The sequence below is a fragment of the Oratosquilla oratoria genome, unplaced genomic scaffold, assembly GCF_046742065.1.
Source record: "Oratosquilla oratoria isolate Oo_2021 unplaced genomic scaffold, ASM4674206v1 SCAFFOLD50, whole genome shotgun sequence".
Classification (NCBI taxonomy): domain Eukaryota; kingdom Metazoa; phylum Arthropoda; class Malacostraca; order Stomatopoda; family Squillidae; genus Oratosquilla; species Oratosquilla oratoria.
In genome coordinates this window covers 315844-332051 of record NW_027467714.1, presented here as the reverse complement: position 1 = coordinate 332051, position 16208 = coordinate 315844, and the positions used below count along the sequence as shown (strand labels likewise).

At 37.2% G+C, this 16208-nt stretch overlaps 1 protein-coding gene across 10 annotated transcripts in view; it reads right to left on the bottom strand.

Annotated features, from left to right (window-relative positions):
• Atf-2 (Activating transcription factor-2) overlaps window positions 1-16208 on the bottom strand; it is a 102295-nt gene that overhangs the window by 11197 nt on the left and 74890 nt on the right. The window contains exon 14 of one of the 10 annotated variants that reach the window (XM_076182120.1): window positions 11605-11743. The exons of 8 other annotated variants lie outside the window; for them this stretch is intronic. In XM_076182120.1, coding sequence (XP_076038235.1) covers window positions 11666-11743 — 78 coding nt within the window. In that variant the 3' untranslated portion in view covers window positions 11605-11665. Of the gene's footprint in view, window positions 1-11604; window positions 11744-11765; window positions 13560-16208 lie in introns of those variants that run through there. One more of the 10 variants, XM_076182119.1, reaches the window with a different exon arrangement.

Below are 16208 nucleotides of genomic sequence, written 5' to 3'. Positions count from 1 at the left end.
GGATGCGTTATGTTGCCCTGGGTGTTCAACTTATACATGGATGGGGTAGTGCGAGAGGTAAATGCAAGGGTGGTGAGTCAGGGATTGGAGATGGTTAAAGAAAATGGAGAAAAGTGGGAGGTGAGCCAGCTGTTGTTTGCGGACGACACTGCGCTTGTGGCAGGATCGGAGGAGGGATTGAGGAAGTTGGTGACAGAGTTTGGGAGAGTGTGTGAAAGAAGAAAGTTGAAGATAAATGTGGGTAAAAGTAAGGTGATGAGATGTTTAAGGGGTGAAAGTGGCAGCAGACTGGAAGTGAGCTTTAAGGGAGAGCGACTGGAGGAAGTGGATAGTTTTAGATACTTGGGTGCAAATGTGGCAGGAAAAGGTGGAGTGAAGGTGGAGGTAGAATGTAGATTGAGAGAAGCCTTGGTGGATTAAAAAGTGTAATGAGGAATAGACATTTGGGAATGGATGCTAAGAGGAGACTGTATGAAGGAGTGATTGTGCCAACAGCACTGTATGGGGCAGAAACATGGAACATAAGAGAGAAAGAGAGAAGGAGTTTGAATGTGTTTGAGATGAGGTGTCTGAGAAGTATGATGGGGGTTACTAGGCTAGATAGAGTGAGAAATGAGGAGGTGAGGAGGAGAACAGGGGTGGAAAGGGAGTTGGGAGCTATGGTTGATGAAAGATTATTAGGATGGTTTGGACACATGGAAAGAATGTATATACAAAGAAAAAGAGTATCACAGATAAGATGAGGAGCTAAGATGAGAAGAAGGAAAGGGTGGTGGTGATGAGTAGAATGGGTACATGTCTTTTGATTTGGCTACTTCCCTTAAGGGAGAAAAAGCCCTTGGTATATAGATAGACATACAAAAAAGAAGTATAGTGTGATAAGATGTCACCAATAAAAAAAAGTTGCACAATAAAATGACCCTGAAGATATCCCTTCATAGCATCACTCAAGCTTGAACTTTTCTATTTAGAATAATGCCTCAATGAAAAACTAATTAACAAATTTCTAATTGAATTTACTGTTTCCTGTCAATATTGAGTTAGCTAGCAGTTATTCAGCTCCTGGTAGTCATATCTACATGTTCAACATAATTCAGTGTTCCTGGGGGTGGGGGCATGGGAGATGTGATTAAGGATAAGAAGGGGCCTAACAGGACTGTATATATCAGAATCAACCTCATAATGTTGAGGACCCTTTTGAGATAATGACTACCAATCCAGTGATCACAATGCAATATTCTCCTCTGGTTTTGCATTATGACATGGTTGAAGAAAGTTTCAAAAGTTCTCAGGGTACTTAAATAAAACACACTTGTAAGACTAATGATTGTCATTAGTAAAAGGTATAAAATAGATATACATTAAGCATAATCATGATCTGCAACCCTACCCAACATCACACTAGTGGACTTGTTCTCAGTGTTCTTCAGACAGTATTAGCTGAAGACAGATTGAAGACTATCCTACTCTATTGCAGTTGGCTTAATATATATATATATATATATATATAATATATATATATATATATATATATATATATATATATATATACATATATATATATAAAGAACACTGGTTACCATCTAACACCTATCACAAGATATAGAACACACCCATGGTAAAACTACCATAAGAACCTTTCACATTATGTACCAGCTATATTAACCTTATTAACAAAGCACTCACAAATACAGATTTCATCTACATACAACCATAACAATTAACTGGATATAAGCAATGGTTGGATCCATCATAACAGATCACATGTTTAAGGTTAGTAGGAAGGCACCTATGGGTAGGATCCTCATTCTTATTATGAAATTAAAATCAGAATCCAAATTAAGAGAGTGATCATTAAAGCTATTTAATTTGTTACTTATATACTGAGCATGAATTATGCTCATCCTAAAGTTGACAGCTTGTGATACAACAATACATTTTTCATTCCCTAATGTATTAAACCATCATGGAGAAGCTACACTCTTAATATAAAAATCTGGACACATCTACAATGAATGCTCAGTCAAAGTTTGGCTAAAATATTCATATAGCCACAGGAGTAATATTTTTGATGGAAAAAAAAAGTAATCTCTGAGATATTTTGACACCACAAAGACTGCAAATGCAGTCCATATGCATATGCACTCATATTGTACTGTTGATCTGATAGATTTAAATATAATCTCTACTGATTCACAAGATAATCAGTCAGGCTAGAATATCCCAAAATATCAAAGTGTAGGTAGAGTGGCCTTGATGGTCAATTGTTTATCTATTTATCTACTCACTCATTTTTCCCCAACTTATATGCCATTACCCGCAAAGCAAGGTGACTAGGCATAGGAGAAGAACATTCTCTCCCCTTTCATTCATAATATATTTATACCTTCCTACTTAAACTATTTGAAAATTGCACCATGTTTCTTCCCCAGCAATACTGCCAGTTCATCCCCAGTGCACCCCTCTCATGGAACATGTCCTCACCTTAGTCTACACACTTTCATTTATTTGACATCCTGACCACAGGCTTTTCTCACTTCATTCAACCCATCCATCTATCCCTTGCCCTAGCTGCAAGCACCACTAATTCATGAATCCTTCAAGAACATTACTAATCCATTCTAATAACATGACCCAACCACCTTAGGTTGGCTTGGTCTATCTACCCCAATCTTATCTCTAGTTCCATCTACAGGCTCTTGCTGGTTTCCTGGAGAATGTGGGTCTTCTGCAAGTGAAATCGGGGTCAACGGATTGATTGGACTGATTATCTTTAGTCCCGTCCACTCACAAACCCTTTTGTTCTTTACTTGGTCATATTTTTCAACTCCAAGCCCTACAAACACCTAATTCCCACCACTTCCACATGACTCACCCAAGTCTCTCTCACCATACGCAACAATCTACATATCTTTTGCTTCATATTTTCCTTTTAACGATTCTATTGACTTTCTTTTTTTGTTTAACACAACCATAGGATATTAATAGTATTATTCAGTGGTTTAGAGCATCACTACTCAGGGCAGAGGTCAGGTGAGGTTGCTGCTTCAAAAAGTTCTCTGTAAGTACACTGTCCAGACCCTCTGAGGAGAGTTTGTGATGTTTAAACTGAGTCATGATTAATTGTATTGTGCATTGGATATAGTTGTGTATTTTTCTGCTTGGCAATCACATGCCTGTTGCATTGAACATTAAGTAAACATACATCACTTCAACTGTTCATATTTTTGTAACTTTTCATGAGCATCTGCAATCATTAACTCAGAATAAGGGCCTTCGTTTGCCCTTTGTTGCTTTGTTTGCTTATCTGTATCTTTTATGCATTTAATGATTAAATATGATGCAGCAAACAGCTTTGGGATGTGTCAGAAAATGATAGAAAATTTATAGAAATGACTCCCTTGTGACCTCACCCACCATTATGACCACCCCTCTGTTCTATATGCACTGCCAGTTTTGTCATGCTTTGTTACAGTTAACATATAACCCTATGTTGTGATTCTGTAATGTAACAATGTGTTGATTGATGATGCACTGCATCTTATATGCAGTACAGAGGAGCAAGAACTACACTAGCAAAACTACATTCAGGTCACCATCCAGCACTAAGAAATACCAATACAGAATAAGTCTGGCCACAGAAACAACTACTCCAGATGCAACCATCACACGGAAGACACTGAATGCCTCATCATACACTAACCCATTTTATTCCACACCCAGACAACAACACAATGTTTTTTCCTTTACAGGTCAATCTGGTGGCTGTTGCCAGTTACCTTGGAGCCATAGGTCACCTGCAAGGGAGATCTGGGGCAATGGATGGACTGGTTGTTACAGTGATTGTTATGTGGTGCTGTGTTTTATGTGCAGTGATTGTTCAGTGGCAATGCAGTGCTGTGTTGCACTTATTTTCAATTATTCATCTAGCTGTGTTTGTGTGTGTATTTCCCTAGTTGTACTATACGGGAAGGAAGCTATGCTCATAGTGACCCATCTTTGTATCTTTCAGCATCTAGTTTGTTCTTAAATTCTTGTTTAGTTTTTGCACACACTGTTGCCTCATCCAATTTGTTCCAGACAGCTACCACTCTGTGTGGGAAACTATTCTTTTACAGATCTCTTCTATAACTATCCTTTTTGAGTTTCTTTACATGTCCTCTTGTTTTTCTATTATCCCACTTAAATAAATCTTCTCTGCCTAGGATTTCCATTCCTTTCATGATTCTGTAAATGGGCAATAGATCTCCTCTTTCTCTTCTTTGTTCCAGGGTTGTTAGTTCCAGTTTGGATAATCTTTGTTCATATGTTAATTTCGAAGGTGTGACATGTCTTTGTTAATAATTACTCCTAAGTCCTTTTCCATGCTAACTTTTTTTACTTCCTTTGTACCAATTCTATACTGCCCTAATATTCTATTTCTACTTTTTCCAAACTCCATTATACTACATTTCTTGATGTTGAAGTTCACTTCTCATTTTTGGTTCCATTCCCAGACTTTGTCCAGGTCTCTGTAGTGATTCAGTCTTTTTCTGTACTTACTTTCTTTAGTAGTTTTGTATCATCTGTAAAGTTCATATAACATTCTACACCTTCATCCATGTCATTTATATAAATGGCAAACATCAAAGCTAATACAGAACCTTGTGGGACTCTGTTTATAATTTCTTCCCAGGTTGAGTTTTTGTCTTTAACTACCACCCTCATTTTTCTCCCATTCAAGAAATCTTCCATGCATTTCAATAACTTTCCATGTACACCTATCATTTTGAGTTTTCTTAGTAACTTTTTGTGTGGTACTTTATCCAATGTCTTTTGTAAATCTAGGAAAGCACAATCAGCCCATCCATCCCTTTCTTGGATTATTTCTATTAGCCTTGAGTAAAAACAAATCAAGTTAGTGGCGTATTAAGTATACTATTTTCTTCCAGATGTTTAATCCATCTACTTTTGATAGCTTTTTCACATATTTTTGCTATTGTGCTTGTGAGGGAGGTCTATAGTTTGTTGGGTAGGGTAGAGGGTGGAGGGGAGTGGAGTGTATTAGGGATGGAATATGTGGGAATGGTTTTTATGCTTTTGTTTTTTGGATACCTCCCTTATAAGGGGAAAAAAGCCTTTGGTATATGTATGTACAATATTTGCATTTTTCCAATCTTGTGGTACCTTTCCTTCTTTGAGTCAGTAATCAATTATCTTATATATTTTGTCCATTAGTTCATCTATACATTCTTTTAGTATCCAATTTGCAATTCCATCTGGACCATGTAATTTTCTGACATCAAGGTTTATTATTTGGTCCCTAATTTCCATCTGTCACAATCATTCCTTTCATTACAAAGGCGGAGCATGCCGACAGGAGACCTTTTGGTCCATATCTAGGCCAGATGAAAAAAAATATATAATAATAATAATAATAATAATAATAATAATAATGATAGATAAATAAACAAATGAATAAAAACTATAATAATGTAAATAATGAATAAAATACATAAATAAATGCATAGGTATAGTTAAATAATCAGGTAAATAGTAAATAATAAATTGACATATATCTAATAATAACTGAGAATCAAATAATAATAAACAGACAAATGATAACAAAACAAATAAATAAATATGAAATAAACTAGTCATTACAGCATCTTGCTTAGGTGCTTATCTAAATGATTCTTAAAGCTTCAAACTGAACTACATTGCACTGCCTCTGCAGGAAGTTTATTCCATTCATTAATAACATGGTTGGCGAAGTTGTTTCTACCCACTTCCAAATTAAATCTATTTCCAGACAGTTTGAGACCATTGTTTCTTGTCTGATTCTCATTCAGTGTGAAAATTTTGTCACTTTTGATGTCAATTCCCTTTAGAATCTTAAAGACCTGTATCAAGTCACCTCTAAGTCTACATTTTTTTTAAGTAAACAGATTCTTGTTTTAGTCAATTTTCTTATGATTTATTTTTGATATTTGGAATCAGTTTTACAGCTCGCTGTTGTACTTTTTTCAATCTGTCAATGTCTTTAATGAGATTCGGTGACCATATGGAAACAGCATATTCCAAATGCGGACAAACTAATTATTTATATAGCTTGTTAATGAGTGATGGACTTTTGAAGTCAAAAGATCGTGGAATCAGTCCTAGAATCTTATTTGCTTTCTCAGAGGCTGAAATACACTGCTTAGATGATTTGAGATCGTTACTGATAATTACCCTGATATCCTTCTCACTATCCACTTTTGTTAATGATTTTCCAAATAACTTGTAACCGTACTTAGTTATTTTTACCTATGTGCAGAACCTTGCAATTACTTGTGTTAAATTTGATTAGCCACTTTTCAGACCATTGCTGTAATTGAATATCTAATTGGTTAAAGTGATCATTTGCCATTCTACACAGTTTTGTATCATCAGCAAATTTGGAAACAACAGATTATAGTCCATGGTCTACATCATTTATATATACTATGAATAGAAGTGGCCCAAGAATGGAACCCTGAAGAACTCCACTCATAACATTTTTCCATCCAGAAGTTTTTCCATTTAAAACAACTCTCTGTTTTTGATCATTCAACCAATTACTAGTCCAACTTAATAGGCTACCACTCATTCCGTATGAAGCCAATTTAATGAGTCTTTTGTGGGGGATGGTATCAAAATTTGTGCAAAGTCTAGATATATTAAATCTGTATTTGTTTTCTTTTGTCATGATTTGAGATAACTGTGTTGTAGAATTTGAGTAAGTTAGTCACACAAGAATGTTTCCGTCCAAAACCATGCTGGCTATCATATATCAGTTACTTTCTAAATGATGTTCGATAGCATCTGTGATGATAGTTTCCATCTTTTTTCCTATATTTGAAGTCAAACTTATAGGCCTGTAGTTATTTGGATTCATTTTGTCAACTTTTTTGAATATGGGAGTAACATTAGCTAGCTTCCATTCTCTTGGGACATCTCCGGATATGATGGATTTCTTGAAAATAATTTCTAATAGAACAACAATCTCATTTTTCATTTCCTTTAAGATTCTTGGATGCCAACTGCCAGGCCCTGGTGTTTTATTAACTTGACCACTATTAGAATCTCCTTCGCAATTTCTTTCTCTTCCTTTTCCCTTTAGTATTTGTGTACATTGTGTTTTTCATTTATACCATAAACCACAATACATTTCTTTTTGTCTACTGTGTCTCTCACCAAATTTTCCTTCTCTTTGATTGCCTTGGTCACTGTTTCCTTTGCATTCTCTTTTACCTGCTGCTGTACTATTTCTGTGAATGATAGTTTTTGACTTTCGCGTTCCTTTTTCCACTGGTTTTTTATTTCATTTAGGTCAGTCTCTTTGATTCTTCCATTTTTTCCGTTACTGCTTTCAATTGTTCTTTTACCTCTTTTTTCAGTTCATCATTTGCAGTCTTAACCTCATTTTCCTTTCTTTCATTTTCCCTTTTTATCGCACTTAGTTCACTTTTTGGTTCGTTTAATTCCCTTAGTATTACCTCGTTCACTGTTCATAGGTTGGTTACTTCTAGTTGCAGAGCTTTGTAGTCTAATCTTAAATCGATCACTTTGTCTGCCAAGTTGTTAATTTCTGATTCATATTGCTCTGCTAATTCTGAAATCTCTCTCATTTTCCTTTCTTTCATTTTCTCTTTTTATCGCACTTAGTTCACTTTTTAGTTCATTTAATTCCCTTAGTATTACCTCATTCGTCGTTCATAGGTTGGTTACTTCTAGTTACAGAGCTTTGTAGTCTAATCTTAAATCCATCACTTTGCTCAGTTGTTAATTTCTCTGTTTTGTATTGCTCTGCTAATTCTGAAATCTCTCTCAGTGTCCAAGGTTTTCTCCAATGTTTCCCCTTGCCTCCTAAATCCCAAGAAATATTCATCACTTACGTACCTGCTGGTCGCTTTGGGGGTGTCGTTCAGGCATGATTTTTTTGTTCCTGTTACCCCCCATGGGAACTCAATCCTGGATTCATCTAGTCCTCTTTTCGTTGGCTCATTGATTCTTCCTTCTTTTTTGTTATTTTCCATTTTTGTATTAACTATTCACTCATTTAAGAACTGGATCGGATACAAACCCCGGCGGTCCCATGAATACATATTGATACTATCCGCAATACCAACAAGGCGTTTTTCCTGGTGATCCGTATGTGTGTGTGTGTATTTAACCTAGTTGTATCTTACAGGAAGGGGAGCTATGCTCGTGGTGTCCCGTCTCTGTATCTCACAGTGTCTAAATTGTTCTTAAATTCGTGTATGGTTTTTGCACACACTATCATTTTGCCCAGTTTGTTCCATACATCCACCACTCTGGGGAAAGCTTTTCTTTTTCATGTCTCTTCTATAACCATCCTTTTTGAGCTTCCTTCCATGTCCCTTTCTATTTCTCGTATCCCAATTTAGTAAGCCTTCTCTATCAAGGACTTCCATACCTCTCATGATTTTATAGATGGTCAACAAGTCTCCTCTTTCTCTTCTTTGTTCCAGGGTTGGTAGTTTTGACAATCTCTCTTTGTATGACAGTTCTGAAAGTGTGGGGACCATCTTTGTAGTTGCTCTTTAGATTCTTTCAATTTTCCTTATATATATATTTTTTGTATTGGGTGACCATAGTGTCACTGTGCACTCCAATCTTGTCCTTATCATTGTGACTAGTATTTTCTTCACCATTTCTTCGTCCAAGTAAGTACAGTAGACCCTCGTTTTACGCGGATTTTTTATGCGCGGTTTTGAATTTACGCGGATTTTTGGGTTTTTGTATATATATATATATATATATATGAGACTGACACATCCATGGTGAGGGCAATTGCGGCGCAGAATGGCATCGACAGTGTTATGGCGCCCTACAAAGCCGTTTTGCAGGACATGAAAAAGCGCCGAGTACAATTGCCCATCACCATGTTTTTACAGAAACGTGGTGGTCCAGCTAATTCTGATGCCGAGTCCGACTAGACTGCTACCTAGACTACTACCCCTTCTACATATATTCATTTCATGCACTGTTTTTTCTTGTTCTTTTGTTTGTATTGTATTGTTTTCCTATTTTTCTATTGTATTATTTTGTTCAATATGGCAATTCATTGTGGAAATAAAATTATTAGGGTTCTAATGATTGTTTTGGTATATCTCCTTCAGTGGCGGAATTTTACGCGGATTTTCGTTTTACGCGGGGGTTCCCGGTCCCTAACCCCCGCGTAAAACGAGGGTCTACTGTATATACCACTTTTATTCATCTCAGCAAGTTATAGGTTTCTCTGACAATTTTTGTTTATCTTTTTATCAGGGGACATGTCCTTTGTGATGATTACTTCCAGATATTTTTCAAATCTCATTTTCTTTATTTCCTTTTCACCAATTTTATAGTCCTAATATCCTGTTTTTACTTTTTCCAAATTCTATTATACTAAATTTCTTAATGTTGAGGTCCAGTTCCCACTTCTGACTACATTCCCAAAGTTTGTTCAGATCTCTCTGCAGCAATTCATAGTCTATCTCAGTGCTCACTTTTCTCAATAACTTTATGTTACATGAGCAAAGAAGCTCATGTAACTGTCCACACCCTTGTCCATGTCATTCACATAAATAGCAAACATTACTGGAGCCAGTACCGATCTCTGTGGAACTCCACTAATCACCTCTTCCCAAGTGTGTGTATTTACCTAGTTGTATTTTGTGGAAGGAGAGCTATGCTTGTAGTGACCCGCAGTTGTATCTTTCCACATCCAGTTCTTTCTTAAAATCATGTATAGTTTTAGCACTTACTGTTTCCTCTTTCAGTTTGTTCCATGTATCTATTACTCTGTGTTGAAAGTTGTTGTTTTTTCAGATCTCTTCTGTAACTGTCTTAAGTTTCTTCTTATGTCCTCTTGTATTTCTTCTATCCCATTTTAGTAGGTCATCCCTATCAAGAATTTCCATCTCTTTCATGATTCTGTAGATGTTTATCAAATCACCTCTTTCTCTTCTTTGTTCTAGGGTTGATAAGTTTAGTTTTTCCAATCTCTGTTCGTATGTCAAATTGCAGTGTTGGTGCATCTTTGTCATTGCTCTTTGAATTCTTTCTTGTTTATATATATATATACATATATATATATATATATATATATATATATATATATATATATATATATATATATATATATTTTTTTTTTTTTTTTTTTTTTTTGTACTAGGTGTCCATAGAGACACTGCATATTCCAATTTTGGTCTTACCAGTGTAACTAGTATCTTCTTTACCATTTCCTCATCCATGTAGTCAAAGGCCATTTTCATTGATCTTATTAAGTTATAAGTTTCTCCAACTATTTTGTTAACATGTTTGTCTGGTGTCATGTCGTTTGAGATACTTACTTCTAGGTCCCTTTCTGAGCTTATCTTTATAATTTCCTTTGTACCAATTTTATACTGACCCGATATTTTATTTTTGCTTTTTCCAAATTCAATTATGTGTGTATGCATGTGTGAGAGAGAGAAATACCAAATATCTACCTTCCTTCCAAGTAATCAAGACACTAGTAGCTTCAGCTGATTCAGCCGACTACACATTGCAAAACAATAGTAAGTGTGGGCTGTCAGTGTCAATGTGCATGTACACACTCACTTGTACCTTTCACACTGTTCCGTGTTATTTTCAATACTGACAATCTGAACAGTTGGTACATTGGTTTGTATACATATAAAACATAATGTTTGAGCACATGTTGAGGGGTTTGAGGATTACCAACAAATACAATGTATCACTCACAACACCTTCCAATCCTATGCAAAAAGAGATGGCTCACACCCAAGCCAGATATGGATTACCCACACTGACAAATACTATCTTACTCATTCAATGGACGATTCAACAGAGAAATAATGATTATGAGATAAACCTGAGAGGAGAGTAGAGGAAACTGAGCAATGGATGAGGGAAGAAATTGAGCAAAATAGTAATTAGTTACCTCAAGTTTCATCAGCTAGAAACCTGCAGCCCCAAAACAGCTGGCAATAGTCCTTAGATCCTCCCACAAATCTCTCTGAGAAGAAACTTTGGACTGATGTCTATGTTCTATTAGCATGATAATATTCCCATATCACCAACTTGTACTAGTTTACCAGTAAACAACACATCTCTTCCTCGAGTGATTTGTGGGCCAATCTGGTGGTTATTGTAAATTAACTGAAAGTGGTAGGTTTCCTACAAGAGAGAAGCAAATGACTGATTTCAGATGATTTCATTCATTAATGGGTGGGACTTAGGCCAGAACTGGGTCTTCCCAGTGAAGATGAGACCTTGTCCCACTATTGTCTTACTATCTACAACATTCTTAATAAAACCGGGTATTCACCAGTACCTTGTCCAACTCATCTTATCACTGCTTACACTAGTCAGTCTACTATTGCAGAACACACAAATTACAAGTTGATTTTTTTTTTTTTTTTCCCAGGACTACCAAGTAATCCCTGTGCTGTTTTGGCTGTATAATTCTATGTAGTGAATACTTTACTTATTCTACCTAACAAAGGGGAAAAAGCATACTGGTATATAGATAGGATACTTTAGGTATGTATTTTAGAGACAGTGTGACACCCTTAGACCACTCACACAGCATTCTTCTATATATGGAGACAAATCTCCACTCACAGAGAAATGCTGAACCACTTTTCAACTTTTACTCTCCCTCATTTCTGATCTTCTTAAATTCCTCCTGCACCACTCGAAGGATGCCACATCTTCTTTCCACGTGTTCCTGTGGCAAGAGGATAAGAATGACACCACCATATTTGTAAAAAGCTATTAAATAGGTCAGAGAAATGTTAATGAGGAGTTCTCTATCTGTATCTTTCTCATGTAGAATCAAGAAAATGCTTTGACTTGGCCACCTCCCCACCTTACATGGGAAAAGGCAACTGGTATATATGTACTAGCACATACTACCAGGTTAAGAACTAGAAAAACTAATGCTAGCTTTTCAGACACCATTTATGGTCTGGTAAGACCTCAATATCTTTGTTGATTAAAGAATGACCATTAGTACCTTCCCAAAGTTATACAATATACAAATATCCTGAACCTCACTAAATTTCCCTTATGATGACTCGTACAAAACACTTGAGATTAGAAAGACCCTTATACCTACTTTGTTTGGATTCTCTAACTACATGGTGGTGACCCACTTTCATCCATTACTGGAGGAATTGTCAATTCCCATCTGGATCATTAAGAAGTGTCCTCCACTTTTGCAAAGACAGTCTCTTTTCCAGCACCAACTCTATGGTGACTTCACTTTGTCCCACTTCCACTTCCTGTTTATGATCAATTTGTTATCAAATACCCACTCCAATCCGGATTACAATAACAAGTCATTAGCTACTTCAAACATACCATGTCCAGACACTCAAGTTTCTATATACATGTACATTTTTGTCAGGTCTGGCTTGGAGTGGCTGGATGCAAGGGGAACATGCCATGAAATTAAAAGATATTCTTTGATACTGAAATAAAGCTATCAGCGGCAGTGACGGGGGGAGTTGTTGTTGTTGTCATTCCCTAGACTGTCTGGCAAAGCAGTATCATCTCCCTGAGGAATGCCATGGGTGGAATGGTGTTTTCCCACAAATCCCTTATAGAGTGTATATTGTGTTGTCAGCATGCATTATTTGTTGTTATTATTGTTGTTTGGATGCCAACAATGTCCATAGGTTATGACCGTGAAATTGAAAAGGAAATTAAATCGTTCTCTTGGACTACTGCCAGAGATCCTCCACCAAAATTTGTTGAGGTCAAGTTTGTGCTGATTTGGGGTGGGGTGTAAATGGTATCTGGCAGTTTCTGATAGAAATTCTAAAAATTCTATTTCCTATTCATATATAACATATCAGTCCTAAAATGTCTGAGAGTAGCAGTAAGATCAAAGTCTTTCTGGGCCAGAGTTGAACTGCATGCAATGAAAACACAGCCAAGGTTCTTTATTTCTATGACCTTGAAAAGCCCAGGCTTGGGAGCAAGAAAATGCATAGGTGGATGGTTATCAAGTCTTCCAACCACTTTGCATAATGGGTCCAAAGTTTGATAACTAACTACTGTTGAGAATAAATCTACAAAGGGATCAATCTATAGGTGCATTTTGATGGACAACTCTTGATGGCTCATGCCTCTCTCAGGTTGAATGTTGGTAGAGTATTTCCTGTGATACTGAAGAGGAATACTTAGGGTTGGAAATTCTGGCAAAGCATCTTACATGCAGCCTACTTGTGTGTGCATCTTACTTTTTATGAGCAGCAAAAAATTGTCAAAAGTCTTGTTCTCTCTTCTTTATAACCATGAGATTGTTTACATGCCTAGACAAGGCTCCACAGCATGACTAAAGTGTCTCATTTAGCTGTATGTCTGATCCCTTGCTACCTCACTAAAGGTTTGGAATATGCAATCAAATGTAAATGTTGCTACAGCATTAATGACTTGGCTGCTGTCTTCACAAGCAGCATGGGCCTTGGGCATCGTACCAACCACGTAGGCGCTGCAGTCCCTGTGGCAATGTTTGACTGCCCTTGGGTCAACTCAGACTGTAACAAGAAGAGGACTTGACATTAGACAAGAATCCAAGAATTAAGGACTGAATTTACTGCAACCTCATAATGTCTACTGTAGCAGTATACTGGTAACCAATATCATCAGCCATCAATTTGCCTCAAAATGCAGGACGAGAGCTGATCAAGGGAAACCAAAGCAAAACTAGTTACTAAAATCAATATTACTTTAATGATACCAGTTGACTTATACTTTGCCAGCTCATAGCCAAAATACTGGTGAGTATAAAGTTACTTGCCTATATCAAGGCTAAACTGCCAGTGCTGGCAGCTACTTGAATTTCAATCTTGAACTCACAATAAAAAAAAATTGGGACAACAACACCTCTCATGAATGCCATGACATCATATTGTGTTGGATCCATGGGAGCCTGTGGACTGCAAAGATACATGACACAGTAGTCAACTGACTGATGCCTCAAAAATTTTCACACCAGAAACATGTGCACCCACAGCAACTGACAAAAGTCCTTAAGCCCACCTATAGACCTCACCTTGAAGATACATTGGACCATTGTCTGTATTGTGTGAATGTGGCTGTTTCTACATCAACTAACTGGAAGGATAACTGATTGCCAGTCTCACTTATACAATATACAAAGATGTGGTGAAAGAAAAGTGGAAGTTGAGAGAAATGTTGGACCTTGTTCTGAGATCATGCTAGATTGCTGAGAGATATAGCTCAAAAGAAAGGTTAGAGTGATGACAAGTTTTGGAGATAGAAAATGGAGAAAAAGATCTTGAGAAAAGATCTTCTTCAACATCCATCCCATGGGATTCAATCAATCAATCATTGCCTAGAATGGAATACCCACAGCTCCACAGTGGCTAGCAACAGTCCTTGGAACCTCCCAAAGATCTCTCTAGGAATAAACTTTTGACTGTTATGTTCTATCAGGGTGAGAATGTTTCAATGTCACCAAATCAAAGTCTCAAAGTGGTATGGAGAGAACAGTCACTAATTGTCAGCTCTTTCCTAGAAGCAAGTTTCAACACCACACCCCTCCTCCCTCCCTCTCAACCCCTGGAGCTCTAGAATGTTGGGCTGACACACTTTGGTTAGACACAAGCTGATTAATAACCATTACTTGTTTTCCACACTATGCAATGGTGTACAATATTTCATGTATGCAATCACTCCAAATTACTATGCATTTGGCCAGTTTCAATTTCATGATAAAAAGGGCTAAGCAGTCATTTTCACTTTTTTTTTTTTAGTCATTTCTATGTGACTAGAGTTTCAGGAATGTAGCCCAGTTGTACAGTGAGGGAGACAACCTACTTATGGACCAAAAGGTCTCCTGTTGGCATGCTTTACCTTTGTAATCCTTTGAAACATGCTTACATTCTAGCCAACAATTAATTGTCTTCAGTTTACTCATGTTGTACAATTTCAATTCATCTGCTTTGATCAACATCAGTCTCCACAAATCATTTTCAACAATTATTATTTGTCATCATCATTAATTCAGTTTTAAAGTTATGGAACTCCCCCTTAAGAGAGATATAACTGCCTCCTAATGGTGAACTTTTGGAAGCATGGGGTTTAGTGCAGTTTGCCATTATTACAAACTTGCCTGCCACTATGAAGCCTCAAACCATCTCTACTTCTGACCTCTTGCCCAAAGTAGTGATGTTCTATGGCACTTAACCAATAAGGATTCCATTATTATCATCTATATACCAAAGAGATTTTCCCCTTTATCAGGGAGGTAGCCAAGTCAAAAGGCACCCACTCCCACCCATCCCACTCACATCCACCACCCTTTCCTCCCTCTCATCTTAGCTCCTTGTGGATGGGTCATCCCTGTGTCCCGCCCACTGTCCTGGGAACAATTATTACTCTCAAATAATATTTGTCAGTCATTCCTTGAAAATGACATCTATCTTCTATCTGTAGTACATACATACATATACCAAGGGTTTTTTCCCCCTTACAAGGGAGGTAGCCAAAGTCTAAGGCCCCATTTCATCCACACACACTCCATTCCCATTCACTCCACCTCCATCCCTCTTTTCTTGGCTCCTCCTGGATGATGGGTCATCCCTGCATCTCCCCCACTACCTTGGGTCAGAAACAATGTAGCAAGACACAGCACATCCACAGCGGGGCTGCCTCATTTAATCGGCGACCACCCCTCACCATCCCCTCATGCAGAAAAAGCAAAGATTGAAGAAATACCTTTGAACTGTGTCAAAATATCATTCATACATACTCTCTCACACCCCTATCTCCCACCCACTCCCTTCCATGCATCACAGCATCATTCATACACAACTATTCTCCACTCACCCCTATTAGTTTCTTTGTTTTGTCCACATGTCGTTCCAGTGATTGACTTAAGTGTGTTAAGTCTAGGTGTGCATTTGTTTTCTATGTTTGTGATGTGGTGTTTGAAAGACATGGATGTATCGTATGTTACACCAAGAATTTTCGGTGTGTTTGTGTGTGGTATTAGAGTGTTGTTGATGTAGAGATGAGGTATGTATTTGTGTTCTATTGTCCAGTTGGTGAGAAGTGTTGCTGTAGATTTGGTTGGAGCTATTTTGAGTCTGTTTGTGATGAACCATGTGTTGAGTGTATCAAGGTATGGCTGGATTATTTCCGCAGCTTTGTCTGTGTTA